The 15,971-nt window shown below is 38.0% G+C and overlaps 2 protein-coding genes and 1 long non-coding RNA gene across 18 annotated transcripts in view; 2 read left to right on the top strand and 1 right to left on the bottom strand.

Moving 5' to 3' along the window:
• LOC125804795 (uncharacterized) overlaps positions 1-8,054 on the top strand; it is a 376,893-nt gene extending 368,839 nt beyond the window's left edge. The window contains exon 2 of the long non-coding RNA XR_007440974.1: positions 7,217-8,054. This is a non-coding gene — a long non-coding RNA (uncharacterized LOC125804795). The remainder of the gene's footprint in view (positions 1-7,216) is intronic.
• Positions 438-8,054, top strand: fut11 (fucosyltransferase 11 (alpha (1,3) fucosyltransferase)). 3 transcript variants are annotated; one of them, XR_007440973.1, is made up of 5 exons: positions 438-595; positions 1,718-2,401; positions 3,398-4,020; positions 5,246-7,669; positions 7,704-8,054. XR_007440973.1 is itself a non-coding variant. In XM_007228432.3 (4 exons), exons 2-4 carry the CDS (start codon positions 1,718-1,720, stop codon positions 5,391-5,393), a joined length of 1,455 nt encoding a protein of 484 aa, XP_007228494.3. In that variant the 5' UTR covers positions 438-595; the 3' UTR covers positions 5,394-8,054. The 3 variants fall into 3 exon arrangements, 2 of the variants coding, with proteins under 2 accessions (XP_007228494.3, XP_007228495.3); XM_007228432.3 differs by having other exon boundaries at positions 5,246-8,054; XM_007228433.4 differs by having other exon boundaries at positions 439-585; positions 5,246-8,054.
• Positions 8,055-8,692: 638 nt separating this feature from the next.
• znf185 (zinc finger protein 185 with LIM domain) overlaps positions 8,693-15,971 on the bottom strand; it is a 34,104-nt gene continuing 26,825 nt past the window's right edge. For all 14 annotated transcript variants that reach the window (XM_049484332.1, XM_049484327.1, XM_049484336.1 and 11 more), the window contains 7 exons: positions 15,412-15,480; positions 14,163-14,195; positions 11,088-11,165; positions 10,862-10,921; positions 10,495-10,551; positions 9,352-9,454; positions 8,693-9,167 (listed from right to left, as the gene is read on the bottom strand). In XM_049484332.1, coding sequence (XP_049340289.1) covers positions 9,069-9,167; positions 9,352-9,454; positions 10,495-10,551; positions 10,862-10,921; positions 11,088-11,165; positions 14,163-14,195; positions 15,412-15,480 — 499 coding nt within the window. In that variant the 3' untranslated portion in view covers positions 8,693-9,068. The remainder of the gene's footprint in view (positions 9,168-9,351; positions 9,455-10,494; positions 10,552-10,861; positions 10,922-11,087; positions 11,166-14,162; positions 14,196-15,411; positions 15,481-15,971) is intronic.

Below are 15,971 nucleotides of genomic sequence, written 5' to 3'. Positions count from 1 at the left end.
TTCAATATATTAGGATAAATTTTACCTAATTATTTTAATCATTAAACAATTTTATTGGGAACTCTGTGAACCATCATAAAGTTAAACTATTTAAAAAAATGTAATATATTTAATATATTTTAATATATTTTAATTATATTATTTAAGACAATTCTTAAGACGATATTTTAATAATAAGTATATCTTATATTTGGCCCAATACTTATTTATTTATTAAGAATATATAAGGTCATTGTTGTTGACGAAGTTGTTTTTTGTGTTCCGTTCCACCTTAAATAATACAGTATTTACAGTCGGGCTCGTGATGCGGTTGCTCAACTGCTTCGACTGTTTAATTTAAGGTGGAACTGAAACGCGAATAAGAAATTCATCCAGGGCTGTAGGGGGCGATAAACACACTGTGCCTCTGATTTCTTCCTGTAAATGGAAGAGGAAGAGGAGGAATAAACACAGCAGAGCTTCTCCACGTAGCTTTATTTACTGTATTATCTTTATTTACTGTATTTTATTTAGTTTCTGTAGTTTAATCTCTTTAATTTGATCAGATCATATGAGGAGCGGAAGAGTTCAGACTGCGGCTGCGCGGTGAGGAGCTGTGAGTTATATACTGATTATACTGCAGGTTAAAAATCAGCTGTTAATAAATCTAAGTTAATATATTAGGGATTTTTAAATGATAAAACTTTTTCTTTATTTATCAAAGTCCTTAAATTCACTAAACTAATATGTGGGTGTTCGTTTGTTCCTCCTGCACAGAGTTTAATTAGAGTGAGATGCAAAATTTGAGCAGTTTAGGTGTTTTTAGTGAGTTTAGTGTTTCAGTTTTCTATATTCTCATTGCGTGACTACTTGATAACGTTACTTTTAAAGTAAATTATCTGTAATGATTCATAATGAATCTGCTATTTAATAATAAACAGTTATTTACAAATAATCAAATGAAACAAATAAACAAACTAGAAGGTGATTATAATGTTATAGTTAAGTAATAATAATAAGTTAATGTAGTGTGTGTGTGTGTGTGTGCGCGCGTGCTTGTGTGCTTTATAGTAAAGTGTATATAAAAGTATGTTATGTAATGTAAGATTGTAAATTGTTGAAATTATTTAAATTACAATTTTGAAATTAAACCTAAAGAAGACAATAGCTTGTACATCACGTTACACTGTACTGTTTGGCTACAAATAAAGAAATCTCAAGTCGTTAAATATAAAGCACATCATTTCTATGTTTTCCTCTAGGAAAACTGTTGTAAATTCAGCCCCAGCAGAAGAAAAGTAAGAGATAAATCACTGTCTCTAAGGCGGGGCGGGGCAACTGAGGGCCAGAGTTACAGTTAGCTGACTTGTTTGTTTAAAACACCTTCTAAAGTTAGCAAATAACCAGTGTTGAATCAGCTGTGCTGCTTAATCAGAAAAACACTTGTGAAAAACATGTGAAAGAATTCAGCCCCCAGTGCCGGAGTTTTCCCCACTTACTCTATAAATGTGATAAGGTGGGTATTTTTAATAAGGTCATGAATTAAGATATGGTGAAGTTTTATTTTGTTAAATGACTGTCCCTTACACTGTGTCAAAATCTTGATGACTGGACCAATAAAAACTTTCAAAAAGGACCTCAAATAAACTCTTTTTACATTGATTTTTTTTACATTGACCACTAAAAGTCAAGAAGGTTGTATCTTTAAATCTAACCCCGCACGTATTTTCCTCTGTAGATGTTTGCAGGGGCTGTGCTTGTGATGCTGGTCTGGCTGGTACAGCTGTGGATGCTGCAGTGTGGAGGTCAGGAACCCGTAGACCTGCTGGACAGGAGTGTGTTTCAGCCCCAGAGCGCTCTGGCTGATATGGACTTCGTCACTGTGAGCTCCTACAGAGGCCCAGGTAACACAGACACTCGCAGCAACAAGGAGCTCCCCATCCTCCTGTGGTGGAGCTCCAACCTCTTCCCCCACTTCCCTGGAGACACCGAGCGGGTGGACTGCGCCCACTCGTCCTGCCTGGTCACCAGAAACCGTAAGGTGCAGCTGCAGCGCCGCACGGCCTCCATCATCTTCTACGGAACGGATTTCCGGGCGTACGAGGCGCCGCTCCCTCGCCTGCCCCACCAGACGTGGGCGCTCTTCCACGAGGAGTCGCCCATGAACAACTACCTCCTGTCTCACGGCCCTGGCATCAGGCTGTTCAATTACACCGCCACCTTCAGGAGGGAGTCGGATTATCCCCTCACCCTGCAGTGGCTGCCCTCCCTGGAGTACCTCCTCCATCCTCCCTCCGTCTCTCTGCAGGAGAAGAACCGCTGGAGACAAGCCGGACTCGCTCCCGTCCTCTACATGCAGTCCCACTGTGACGTGCCCTCAGACCGAGACCGCTACGTCCAGGAGCTTATGAAGTATATAGAGGTAACTGTACTTTAAATATAACTCTAGGTTATATAACTATATAAATAGGTATTTAACTAGAGGCAGTTTTAGGATCAGAGATTTAGGGGTGCTAAGCACCCAACTAACCCAGCCACACCGCTTCCCCCCCCCCAAAAAAAAAAGCTGTAAATGGAATTGAGGAAAGTTCCCAGGAGAGGTGAGTGTGTCAGATCAGAAGAAATATAATAATTTACATTCATATCAGACACACAAAATATAACGTACAGGGTGCAGGTGTGTTGCTTTCATTTTAAATACCCTTTCACCAGATAAAATTGGTTCATATTTATATTAAAAATGCCTCCCACAGCTGCATTCTCCGTCATTTAGTCTAATTTAAGTAGCTTAAAGCTAAACAGTACTCAAACCCTAGTATAGATAACATTCATTATCTGATAGACACCTCACCTTTAATATAATAAACACACAGACAGTACTAGTCTAGCACCTCACCTTTAATATAATAAACACACTGATCATCTAACAGCACCACAGCTAGCCTCTCTTACTCCAGTTTGTCCAGTGTCTCTGATTATCAACCTGTAGCATTAGCTTACTAAATTTAAAAAAGTGTCAAACAGCACAGTAGAGAGTGCTTTTTAATTTTCTGTACACATGTACTTGTGTGCAATGTACAGTAGCACAGAGAGAAAGTAATTGTATATTTGCACTGTGAGAAAGCTGCATTTTCAATCTTAAAATCTTTAAATCTGTCAAGTATTTACTTTCTTAGATTTTAACATTTTAGCTTATCAGAGACAAACATCTGTTAAAAAATGCTTTTGGTTTTAAGCCATAGACACAGCACAGTTTGAGGGCATGGCAGTAATAATTGTTTCCGCCATTGAAAATCGACTATAGAACGAAGTGCCAAATATGGACATAACATAAAATAACACCAGCTACAAAATGATGACACTTTAGTGATCAGTTGTGTCACACAAAACTAAGTTAACTACTGAACTACTGTTTTAGGTGGACTCTTACGGGAAGTGTCTCAATAATAAGCCTCTACCTGAGCGTTTGGAGGACACCAGCACAGCTACAGGTGAGGAGAGGGAGTTTATGAGCTTTGTTGGACGCTACAAGTTCCACCTGGCGCTGGAGAACGGCCTGTGTCCTGATTATATGACGGAGAAGCTGTGGCGGCCCCTGCACCAGGGCTGCGTTCCCGTCTACAGGGGCTCGTCCTCGGTGTCCGACTGGCTTCCCAACGATCATTCGGCCGTTCTGATCGACAGCTTCTCCTCTCCTAAAGAACTCGCCGACTTCATCAGAGCTCTGGATGAGGATGATGAGGAGTATCTGCACTACCTGGAGTTTAAAACCCCCAGTAAGATCACTAACCTGCGGCTCCTGGAGGGGCTCCAGAGCAGAGAGTGGGGCGTTAACGACATGAGCAAACCCAACTACCTGAACGGGTTCGAGTGTTTCGTCTGCGATCGGGAAAACGAGCGAATAGCAGCGCAGAAAGCTCACAGACGAAACCCAACCAAGTTCCCTAAACCACAGCCCAAAACCGCCAACAGCACCCACATGGGCTGCCCACTCCCCAGCCCTGGATACGGACACGCAGACGAGATCGACACCAATGATGGGTGAGTTAAACACTATACCAAATATAACTAACATCTGTGCAAACGTGTTCCAGCTAAGTGAGGCTGAAATCATACGTCTAGAAGATTAATTACAATAATTTCCATAATTTTGACGATAATTTAATAAATTATACTTTGCATAATTCAAAAATTTGTTTCTAAAAGTCTTATAATGTACTATCCTGTGCTTCTTTAAGGAAAATAATTGTTTGCTCCATATATTAAATGAAACAATATAATTAAGGCATTCCTTGTGTGCAAATATCAACCAGTGCACATATTTGTTAAGCGTTTCGTAATGGGTATTTAAATGTACTGGTAAATCAGCATTAGACTGGTATATTTATATGGTGTCACTTATAAATGAATTAAAATGATGATTTATTTTCTTATTCTGAATAGGTAGGAGACAGTAAAATTAGTGTAGTATGGTTTAGATCTGGAAAACTAGAGTCTTTTTACTGTATTATTATATTTCAGGGTAGAAAGATAGACAGAGACAGACAGAGAGACGGAGAGAGAGGAGGCGAGAGAGGGAGAGAGGCAGACAGAAAGAGACAGAGAGGAGAGACAGAAAGTGAGACAGAGAGAGGAGGAGGGAGAGAGCCGAGACAAATGGAGAGAGACACAGGCAGAGAGAAAGTGAGACAGATTGAGCACCTGAGAGACTTTAGAACAGTGAAGGTGTTTCGACAGTTTAAAGGAAAATGAAGAGTAGATGAATCTTTTAAAGTAGATCCAGACTTCAGAGCACTTGCACATGATTACTTCACTTACGTTTTAATTTTTCAGACCTAGTCTAGTCTGTGCTACTTTTTTGAGGGCATTACCACCCAAAGTGGACAGGGCAGTGGGTGCTAATGACTGTGACCAGCGGCTTATGGCTGTAATTTTTTGTGCAAACAGGAAAACCACATTCAGTGCCCACACACAAATATCCCACAGTTCAGTGCAGCATCTTTTAGCTTCCATGGGACACGTAATTCTTGTCTCCTAGTGTTCAGTATCAGTGTTGGTAAAAACAGCTATTAATCCTCCAGTTTAAATACTGATATTTAGATTTAGATACAAAAGTTTAGTTTTTCATGCTTCATTCTTGTACTCCTCATATCAACAAGATCTAAAGAATGTGGTGTAGAGATGTGAACATGCCCATAAACACTGTGTTTGTGTGTATTTGTGTGTGTGTGTATTTGTGTGTGTGTGTGTGTGTGTGTGTGTTTAGCTGGCTTCAGATGTGGCCGCAGGACTACTGGCAGAGTCTGGATCAGGCAGAGGGTCTGGAGTCTCTGATAAAACACAATGAGTCTGATCCAGGGCTGCTGTGGCACCACATTCACAGCATGGCTATGAAACGGAGCGGCGGCCAATAGCAGCAGGACGTAGCGGACCCTCTCCAAGGACGTATCGGACCCCGCGGTCGAACCACAGAGAGCTTTCACTGTGCCAAAGAACCTCAACTCAGGCCAAAACACCAGAACCCACTTCAGGTTCATCTCGCTGCTGGAGGAGAGCTGATCCTCTACACTGAAATAAAGATATTTACTGGGTTACATTGAGCAGAGGATCTGCAGATATGGGTCAATTACATTAAATTAAAGACTTTTGTACACTTTTTTATACCACTTTGACACAATTAAGACCACTTTTATAATATATTATAACAAAATGCCAAAATATAAACAACACTAGTATTAAGTTTGCACACTTGGTGTGAAATGGTCCTGGGTTGTAGTAAAACATGATAACAAGACATGATAACTTTTGTTGATTAGTCTCCTCCCCTCCCCCCCAATATTTTCAAATACAGAGATTATAGCTGACGCGCCCAAAAGACTTACAATGCTAGTGATAAATAAAGTTAACTGTGCAACAAGCAGTTTACACCATAAAAAATCTCAAAGTAGGGAGATTGCTGTTCGAATCCCAGTCATGCAGCTTGCCAGCAGCTGCCGGAGTCCCGAGAGAGCACAGTTGGTCTTGCTCTCTCTGGGTGGGTACAGTACAGTAGATGGCGCTCTCTCTTTCCCCTCATCACTCCTCCTAGGGTGATGTGCATCAGCACAAGGCTGCGTCTGTGAGCTGATGTATCAGAACCGAGTCGCTGCACTTTCCTCCGAGCGTCTAAGCTGATTAACTCTAAGCTAACTTGCATGTCAAATTTGGAACCTGCATAATGTGATGTGCAAACAAAACCAAAGACATTTTTAGACACATAAAGGCATTTATTTTAGCTTAAGACATTTTAAGAATCTGCAGAAAGCCTGTCTGAGCTAAGAAAGAAAGAAAGAAAGAAAGAAAGAAAGAAAGAAAGAAAGAAAGAAAGAAAGTAAGAAAGAAAGAATCAACAGGACCTATAGCTCTGTTAAAAAGACCAAATTAATTTAAGTTTCGTTAATTTAAGTCATATTGAAGCATATTTAAAAGAAAAGAACACAGAAGTATTAAGAATGAAATATAATTCCAGGTTTTTCAGTGCTTTTATTTCTCTCCTTACCTTCGTTCAGCTTCAAGTCTTTTCAGGAGACCCTCAGAGTTCAGATTTAGACATCAGGAGTGTTTTCTGATTCTCTCCGTCCGACTGGTTCTGATCGTGTATAAAGATGTTGATGTCAGTGTTTGTGTTTGTGTTGATGTCGGTGTCCGTTGTCCTGAGATCTGAGATGATCAGCAGCTTCTGTGTTTGTTCTGATCAGATCTTCTTCTGTTTGATCTGTTTGCTTCTTGATCAGCTTCTCATCCTTTCAGACCCACAGCTCTGAGTTTATTCTGAGTGAAAGAGGGACGGAGAGAAAGACCTGTAGATGTTTTCTGAGATCTGAAGCGTGGAGACGGTAGAGTCTGCTTTATTTATTATTTTACTCTTTTCTCTGAAAGATGAAAGCTTTAGCTGCTGTTTATCTAATGGGGGCTTCTTTTTTGATGGTTCCGGCGTGGTTGCCGTGGTTGTCAAGTTTCCCATTTTCTATCTATCTGTCTATCTGTCTATCTTCAAATATATCTATTTTTTAAATCTCCTGAAAAATGTATGACTTCATTGCTGTTTTGACATTTTGACGTGTTTTTTTGTTTGTTTTTGTTTTTTTTACTGAATTTTACCAATTTTTTTGTTTATGACTTGAAAATGACAGCAAAACATAAAGGGTTTGGAGAATGAATCTGAAACACCTGTCATCATTTTAGTGTGGGATTTTAGGTTTCATGGCTAAATTGGAGCAGCCTGGTGTTCAATCTTCATTAATTGCACATTGCACCAGTAAGAGCAGAGTGTGAAGGTTCAATTAGCAGGGTAAGAGCACAGTTCTGCTCTAAATATTACAATGCACACAACATTATGGGAGACATACCAGAGTTCAAAAGAGGACAAATTGTTGGTGCACGTCTTGCTGGAGCATCTGTGACCAAGACAGCAAGTCTTTGTGATGCATCAAGAGCCACGGTATCCAGGGTAATGTCAGCTCAGCATACCACCAAGAAGCACCAACCACATCCAACAGGATTAACTGTGGACGCTGTAAGAGGAAGCTGTCTGAAAGGGATGTTCGGGTGCTAACCCGGATTGTATCCAAAAAAACATAAAACCACGGCTGATCAAATCACGCAGAATTCAATGTGCACCTCAACTCTCCTGTTTCCACCAGAACTGTCCGTCACCACAATCAATTATTGTGCTCTAAAACCAGGTGTTTCAGTTTCATTCTCTAACCCCTGTACATAATACATAATATTCCATCTCAATACATCCCTGCATCCATACATTCAGCATTTCTCTGCATTACTAGCTTTATATTAGTTTACATTGTTCTCAGTGTAACGAGCCATTATTTAATCCACATTAATCCATATTTATATGGAGACGCTTTAGAACATCGTCAGCACAGAAACAGGATCATTTTAATTCTGTGTTTATCAGTGCAGCTGTTCTAAACAAGCCCTTCTGTGATTTATGAGAAATATATTTGTCAGGCTGCCAAACTCGACATTTATATTCAGCTGTTGTTTGTGTCCAGTATAAAATATCTCTGTCTGCGTGATTTGTTCTGTTTTTTTTTTTGTTTAGGCCTTTTTTTAATCCATTTGAATGTGCACATATGTAAACCCTTTTTGAATATGAAGTATTTATATATTTATATTTCTCTTTTTATACTTTGCAGTATTTTGTAAGCCATGATGAAACACTATTAAAGAGGTTTTGCATAATTGTTAAATACATTTTTACAACAATAGTTGCACCAAGAAGCAAGAAGGACAATCAGTTTAAATCTAAAGTGCCCTATTTTAGTGATCTATAGGCGAGCTATCAATCACACACTGTTCAGCTTGATTCAGGGCAGTGTGTCAGTGTGTCTTTGCTATTGTAACGACAGGAAAAGTACACCTTGCACAGCTCAAATTGAGCATAAGGCATCTAATAATTCTATTAATTAATCATGGGTGTGGTTAATTTTGGGCGTACCATTAAATAAACCAATCAGAGTGTCTCTTTAAGAGCTCACCATTCTCTTTAAGAGTAGATCAGGTGAGCTCTGACTTTGGCGGATTGCTATTTTAACGGTGCAGCTACCTGGACGTGTTCAACAAACTCTTCTCAGCAGAGGAAACTGAGCTGCTGGTTGACGCTGTGAAGGAGCTCCAGCTGGGAGTGAATGAGAAAAATAAGATCCAACACATATTTAAAGTCTCTTTAACTTTATTCACAGTTTTAGAAATACATTCAGACTCTAGAAACTGAAACTGCAGAAGAAAACATGCATTTAGTTCTTAATATTTAATTATCTGCAGGTGATATACGTCTATTAAGATGCTAGAAAAAGTGAAACCCTGCCATTCTAACACCACATATATTTAACATTGACATTTTAAGGTACTTTGCGTGATACGGCTAATGATACATTAGAAATACAGTAGTAACAGTGAGATGAACGACTGCAGAAGAATTCTTTCTGATATGTTAAAAAAGGCACAATATCTAATTTTTCAAGCTGTTTAAACTGGTTATTAACTTCATTATAAGGAGTTATGAAGAAGGAAGTATAAAGGTATAAAGACTAAAGAACGTTGGCGTAGCAGTTTTCACAGTGGACCGTCCCACGGTGCAAAAACATGTTGTCCAGAAAGTCGCCCATTGGCTTACTGCAAATACCGCACTGCAGGAAGAGAGAAGGATAGATTAGAGAGATTCAGGAGCATCAGAGCTGGGGTTAAACTTCAGTTTAAACAAAATTTAAAGACTACCTTTAAACCTTTAATTTTATCTGAACATCTTATTTAATCAAAAGTCTAATCTGCTGATATTAAATATGTGGTTTATATAAAAAGCACTAAAGGTACCTGGAAGCACTCAGGATGGCACGAGATGTTGAGATGTTCAATAGTGATCCGAGCATCGTTTCCCACCGGGCGTCCGCAGTACGTGCAGGCACTCGAGTTTGTGCTGGTGATCAAAAAAGAAGAGAAAGAGATGAGAATTAGAAGAGCAAGAGAAGATGAAGAGATCAAGAGGTGAGGAAGAGTAGATGAGTTTAAGAAAGAGATGAGGAAAAAAGTGGAACAGATGAGAAAGTGATCAGGAAAATAAAGTTTGAAGAAGAGATAAGAAAGAGAAGAGGAGAGTTGAGAAAGAAATAAAGAGAAAAGGTTAAGTTTGAGGAAAAGAAGAGAAAGAGTTTGAGGAATAGATGAACAGATGAGGAAGAGAAGAGGAAAAGAAGAGTTTGAGGAAGAGATGAGTGAGAAAGAAGAGAAGAGGGAAAGATGAGGAAGAAAGGAACAGATGAAGAGATAATGAATAGTTTGAGAAGGCAATGAAGAGAAGAGGAATGAATAGATGAGGAACAGATTAAGAAGGGTTTGAGGAAGAGAAAATAGAAAATGAGTTTGAGAAAAAGATAAGTGAGAATGAAGAGAAGAGGGGGAGATGAGGAAGAATTTGAGGAAGAGATGAATAAAAAAAGGAAGAGAAGTAGAATAGATGAGTTTGAGGAAGAGAAGAGAAAGAGATGAAGAGCTTGAAGAAGACAAAGAGAGGAAGAATTTAAGAGGAAGAGAAGAGAAATATGGGGTAGAGAAAAGAAAATATTTGAGGAAGAGATGGGGAAGAGAAGAGGTAGAGATAAAGAAAATATAAGAGATGAGAAAGGGATGAGAAAAAGATGAAGAGATAAAAAGTGATTAAAAAAAGAGGAAGAGATGAGTTTGAGGAAGTGATTAGGAAAAGATGAGTAAAAGAAGATGAAGAGTTTAAGAGCATGACTGATTCTAATAAAGAACTGATGAATTCACTCTTTCAGCAGGACAGGAACTCCAGCCTCGGCTCTACTGGTTTATAAAATTTTAATCAGTGTATTATTTATCAGAATTTAAACACAATTATGTAATTCCATATTCAGGACACTCCCGCTAATAAAGCCCTGCTAATACGGTCCTGTAGGCCCCGGTCCGGCCGTCATTAGCCCGGCAGGTGAGGTGTGTTACCTGGGGGGGCTGCTGTACGCGTAGCTGGAGCTGGTGGAGGTCACGTAATCCACGTCGCTGTGGGCGAGAACACACACACACACCGGCCTGTTTAATACAGGATGATCTCTTCATTCCCTGATCTTTCTGCTGCTTCACCGCACAGCCAAATTCAACACGTGCAGTTTGATTTAGGGCGTGTCAGTGTGTCTTCGCTATCGTAACAATGGAAAAAGTACACCTTGCGTGTCTCGAAAGGGCATGTACTAATGTGTAACGTGGAATAAACCAATCAGCACACCACTTTTCATTACCTTTAAGAGCCAGGTGTCTGAATATATGCAGTATATTAATCATAAGTCTATAAATGTAATGCACTGCATCTTACCTGCCATTGTATGAGGAATAATGAGGCGTGTCCACATACTGTTTGACATAAACAATACCCCTAAAAGACAAGAGAGGTCCAACAATGTAATCAGAACATGATTTCCATAAGACAAAAAATATATATCTCCAAAATGGCAACTTTACATAAAAAGGAAAAAAAAGAAAATACAGTGTACAATATACAATATACAATATTATTAAACATATAAAATATGACAACATACTTCTTAGAGTCTGAGTCCTGAGACTTCGGCTCCTGGACACTCCTGTCCACCTTCCTGGTGTAAGTTGTGTAACTTGTGCTGTCAGAGATAAGATAAAGAAACGTTAGTGTAAAACTCAACCGGACGTGAGTTACTGCAGAGAGTTACACAAAGCTTTAAACACCCCTGAACTTTGCTTTACTGGCAGCTCTTTAATCAGAATTATGGTTCTGACACACACGAGGGATTATAGAGTGAGTTGAAGCTACAGTTTAAGCTAACATGCTAATGCTAGGTATCAATAAGCAATATTCAAGCATTAGCAGCTCTGGAAGAAAATAAGAGAGCACTTAAAAATGATGAGTTTCTTTGATTTTACCACATTACAAAAAAACCCTGCTGGATTTTTGCACCAGGAGTAAAGCAGCATAAAGTTATCCAAAAGCAGTGTGTAAGACTGGTGGAGGAGAACATGATGCCAAGATGAATGAAAAAAACTGATTGAAAACCAGGATTATTCCACCAAATATTGATTATTTCTGAACTCTTAAAACTTTATGAATATGAACTTGTTTTCTTTGCATTATTTGAGGTCTGAAAGCTCTGCATCTTTTTTGTTATTTCAGTCATTTCTCATTTTCTGTAAATAAATGCTCTAAATGAGAATATTTTTATTTGTAATTTGGGAGAAATGTTGTCTGTAGTTTATAGAATAAAACAACAATGTTCATTTTACTCAAACATAAACCTATAAATAGCAAAATCAGAGAAACTGATTCAGAAACTGAAGTGCTCTCTTCATTTTTTCCAGAGCTGAGGATGTTAACTGGTGGTTACTATAGCCTCTATCAAATGTTTTTCAGGTACATTAACAGATTTAGTCATGATTTTCTTAAAAATAGCTGACACTAAAGCTTGGGTTTAATTATATTTAAAAAATATATATATAAATTTATATATATATATATATATATATATATATATATATATATATATATATATATATATATATATATATATATATAAGAACTACAGAAAAGGGGGCTGTTAGGAATCAGTGAAGTAGACCTAAAGACCCCCTGCCTTTAAAGAGGATGGTTAAGACATAAGCAGACTCGTTCAGGCTGATTTAATGTAAAATGAGAATGTGCTTTTCCAGAGAGACCCACTGAGTTTTAACTGAGTCTGTGAGATTTGTGGGAGTGATAGGAAGCAAAAAGTCTGAAGCATTTAATTCCCCTAAAAGCTTATACACAAAGATAGATTTAAATTGCTTTTGAGATAAGCTTTTTGCCTAAAATGAACATTGTAAAGTCTATTAATAGTCAAGAAGCACATGTAGGACATTGTGAGACAAAATACTACCATTACTTATCCCATTGTTTACCATTATTTTACTAAAATCAATATTTCATTAAAGATATTAGCTTCTGGCCTGATAGCGGGAGCAGGAATGAATGGGACATAATCATGACTGAAATAAAATAAAGAAGACATATCATATAAGGCATTACCATCCACAGTGAACAGCACAGTGGGGGGTAATGATCGTGGCTGGTGGTGTCTTGCTAGAAATGTCGGTAACACTTCCTATGAACCCTGTATTCATAAGGCTTTATGAATGCATTCAAAGTGCAGTATATGACATGCATAATACCTTATAATGACTGTAATTAGCCTTTATAATAACACATAAGTTAACTTACAGCGACATTCATAACACATTATAAACTACAAGTATAATACAGGTTTATAATGAAAGGGCTTATAATGCCTCATAATATCTGTTCATAAGAACATTGTACAATGTAGTGTTGTAATGCACTATAACACAGATTTGGTATATTTTGGTATAATGCATTATAATATGCAGCTATGATTTTGGGTTATATGTTTCAATAGCATTAATTTATTGTGTAGGATAATGATATCCTACAGCGTTATTACACATTGCATTATTTTTCTCCATATCTTTAACCCCTGGTTTGCTTATAAATCTTCCTGTGGATGACATTTATTTGTTTCTTTGAGTTTTTAATTTGATTGTAGGTTTTATATGGTCTGAAATGTTTAAGAAACCCCTGCACTACATTACTGTCTACTACTGTCTGTCTATAAAGTCTAAACTCTAAGCAAGTCAAGCTTCTCTTCAGATCTTCTCGAAAGAAAGCTCAGTCTGAATGCTCGGCCTCATCCATCCATCTCCTGTTACCTCCTGCAGGTAGGGATGAACAGGTAACGCGAGTAACAGGAGTGAAACTCTATCCCTAAAAATATATATAGCTCCTCCATCATTCATAATCTGGGACGCTCCTATATCCTGTAATCCTAATACTTCCTAATACTACGTTTTTAAAGGATTATTTTCCAATGCTATTTTTTTTCTAATGTAAAGTGATCATATTATGTTGAGTTTAACATCACTGGGGTCAGAGTTGAGGTTAGAAATGCTGTATTTTTTAGATACACTGGACTTTTATTATGTAATATTCAAAATCAGGGCCTCTGCAGGTATTGGAAAATTAATTTTAAAACATTTAAGGTTCTGTAAAACCATTTGGGGGGTAAATATCACACAACACCAATTTTACACTTTTTTAGAAATGTATTTAAGAGATTATAAGACAAATTAGGACCATTCTTCTAGATAAACACATTTTTAAGACTTTTATGGATAACTATATATTGGCATTTTCTTCCTGAGAAATCAGTTATTCTTAATTTAGACATTTGGACGAGCTTTTATATTTATAAATAAATAAAATATGATTATGTACTTATTTCTTGATTGATGAAGGCACTAAAATAAAACAAAATAACTATCAGTTTTCTATCAAAAGAGAGAAATGTTTGTTTTATAATTAATTGTTGGAAACCTAAATGAGTGGCGTTTGTTTGGATATTTGTTTGCAGCTAAAACCTTTAACCTATCTGTTGTTTTATTAAACTTCATTAAAATAGTTCTTCACCCTGAATCATCATGTTTAAAAACCTATTCACTGAAATAATTTTAATGTATTTTTATGGCATCAGTCTATATTAACCCTTTCTAACACTTTTTTAACTATATTTTAGAATATAGTAAGTTTCACTTACGTCTCCATTGGTTGCGGGTCGGTCTTCTTCTCCCTGTGAGGAATAAAATCAGAAGAGCTGAATCAGATTTCTCAGTGAACTGATCTCCTGTATGAGCGCTGTCTCTCTGTGGATCTGAGGTTCACATATAATCCTGTATACTGATAGGACTGGGCTGGTCCTGCACTTTGCCTGCCTCCAACAACTTTAACCCTATATTTACCCATAATCAGTCACGGGATAGTTTGTGAATATGTGTTCATGCGGCCTCATTTATAAAACGCTGGTGTGCTTAAGTTAGACTAAATAAATAAATAAATATTTAGATTATTTATTATGAGATTTACCTGCATAAACCTGATAATTTTAATGGCACCATGTCTTTATGGCTCAAGAATACACATATCCCGATATTTTTCACAATTTACTCTTTTTGCTAACAGAAATTCAACAGAAATCATCACTGATGTTAATTACAGTAAATTGCTCTGGTGTACTATTTAAATTACACCTTTATTCACTTATCCCAGATTTGGCTGATCAGACTTGTTTAATATTAAAGGTTTTCCTCTTTAGCTAAAGCTGATTTAAAGCTAGTGTGTCCAGGTTTTTAAGAAGGTCTCACAGACAGTCAATCGATGTGGTTTAGAGCTGTACTGAACTACAGCAGCATGTCTCATTACAGCATGTAACATTAATACAAAACAATTTAGGTGGCTACTGACTTCTAGGGCCCTATCTTACACCCTGCACAAGGCACATCGCTATGCACATTGTTATCTTAGACTCTGAAAACTGTCTATTTTCACGTTTTGCACTTGTGTTGTTTAAACAGGAGCAGAGCTTCTGAATATTTCTACACTGATGGGCGTGGTGGTCTGAAAATGAGGTGTGTTCAGGTACATTTTTGGGGTATTGCTATTTTAGAAACAGAAAACACAGCCACTGACTGATTTAAACCCTGACAACAGTCAACAATCAGACGTTCATTGCTCTCCTCATATTTTTACTGTATCTTTAGCTTATGTAACTGTTATGGAATCTGGTAGCTTATTCAGTATTCAGTATTCAGACACTGGCCAAATATTTCCACTATTGCCAGTTTTTACAGGTTTTTACAGTATTTATGGGCAGATCTTAACCGTACAACAGTCTAAATAGCGCCACAGACATAATGTGATTTAACCAAACACAGAGTTTATTAAACAGATGAGCAGTCACCATATCTGTTTAAACAGCAAGAACCTGATGATAATGTGTTTTACTGCACCTTTCCTCTGTTGTGATGTTTACAATAGGAGATGTCCATCTGTCCCACGGGGAGCTATTGTCAGCTGACCTAAGAGGATATATAAATAAAAGCTTCAGGCGGATACACTGCACGCATTTTCAGTGTGAAGGGTCAGCGGTGACGCCTGTGAAAGAGTAATCGGATATACGGCGGCGCCGGAGAATAGAAGAGGATCTGCTGGTTGGTAAAGCTGGGCTATTTTTATGGAAGCACCAGTGTACAATCAGTTCTAGGTCACTGATCCAAATGTGGGCATTAATAATACAAGCAATGGGGTGTGTTGAGGCGTGAGTGAGAGACGGAGGGAGTGAGTGCGAAAGTGAAAAGGAGAGAGAGAGAGAGAGAGAGAAGAAGATGAGAGAAAGAGAGAGAAGAAGAGAGAGAGAGAGATATGACTCAATCCTTCTCAAATGTGATTGCAACGGTCTGCTGCATGCTCTTCTGACTCAAACACAGCATTCAAAGGTCACACACCAGACATACATACACACACACACACACACTCACATACACACACACACACACACACACTCACACAC

This window comes from Astyanax mexicanus, chromosome 10 (assembly GCF_023375975.1).
Source record: "Astyanax mexicanus isolate ESR-SI-001 chromosome 10, AstMex3_surface, whole genome shotgun sequence".
Classification (NCBI taxonomy): domain Eukaryota; kingdom Metazoa; phylum Chordata; class Actinopteri; order Characiformes; family Acestrorhamphidae; genus Astyanax; species Astyanax mexicanus.
Note: the sequence above shows the minus strand (reverse complement) of the source record. Positions and strands in the feature narration are given on the sequence as shown.

Bases quoted from the DNA above. Each gene is read 5' to 3' on its own strand.
- fut11 (XM_007228432.3), top strand. From the start codon at position 1,718: ATGTTTGCAGGGGCTGTGCTTGTGATGCTGGTCTGGCTGGTACAGCTG. The intron at 2,402-3,397 runs GTAACTGTACTT...CTACTGTTTTAG, and splicing joins AGCTTATGAAGTATATAGAG to GTGGACTCTTACGGGAAGTG. The intron at 4,021-5,245 runs GTGAGTTAAACA...GTGTGTGTTTAG, and splicing joins GAGATCGACACCAATGATGG to CTGGCTTCAGATGTGGCCGC.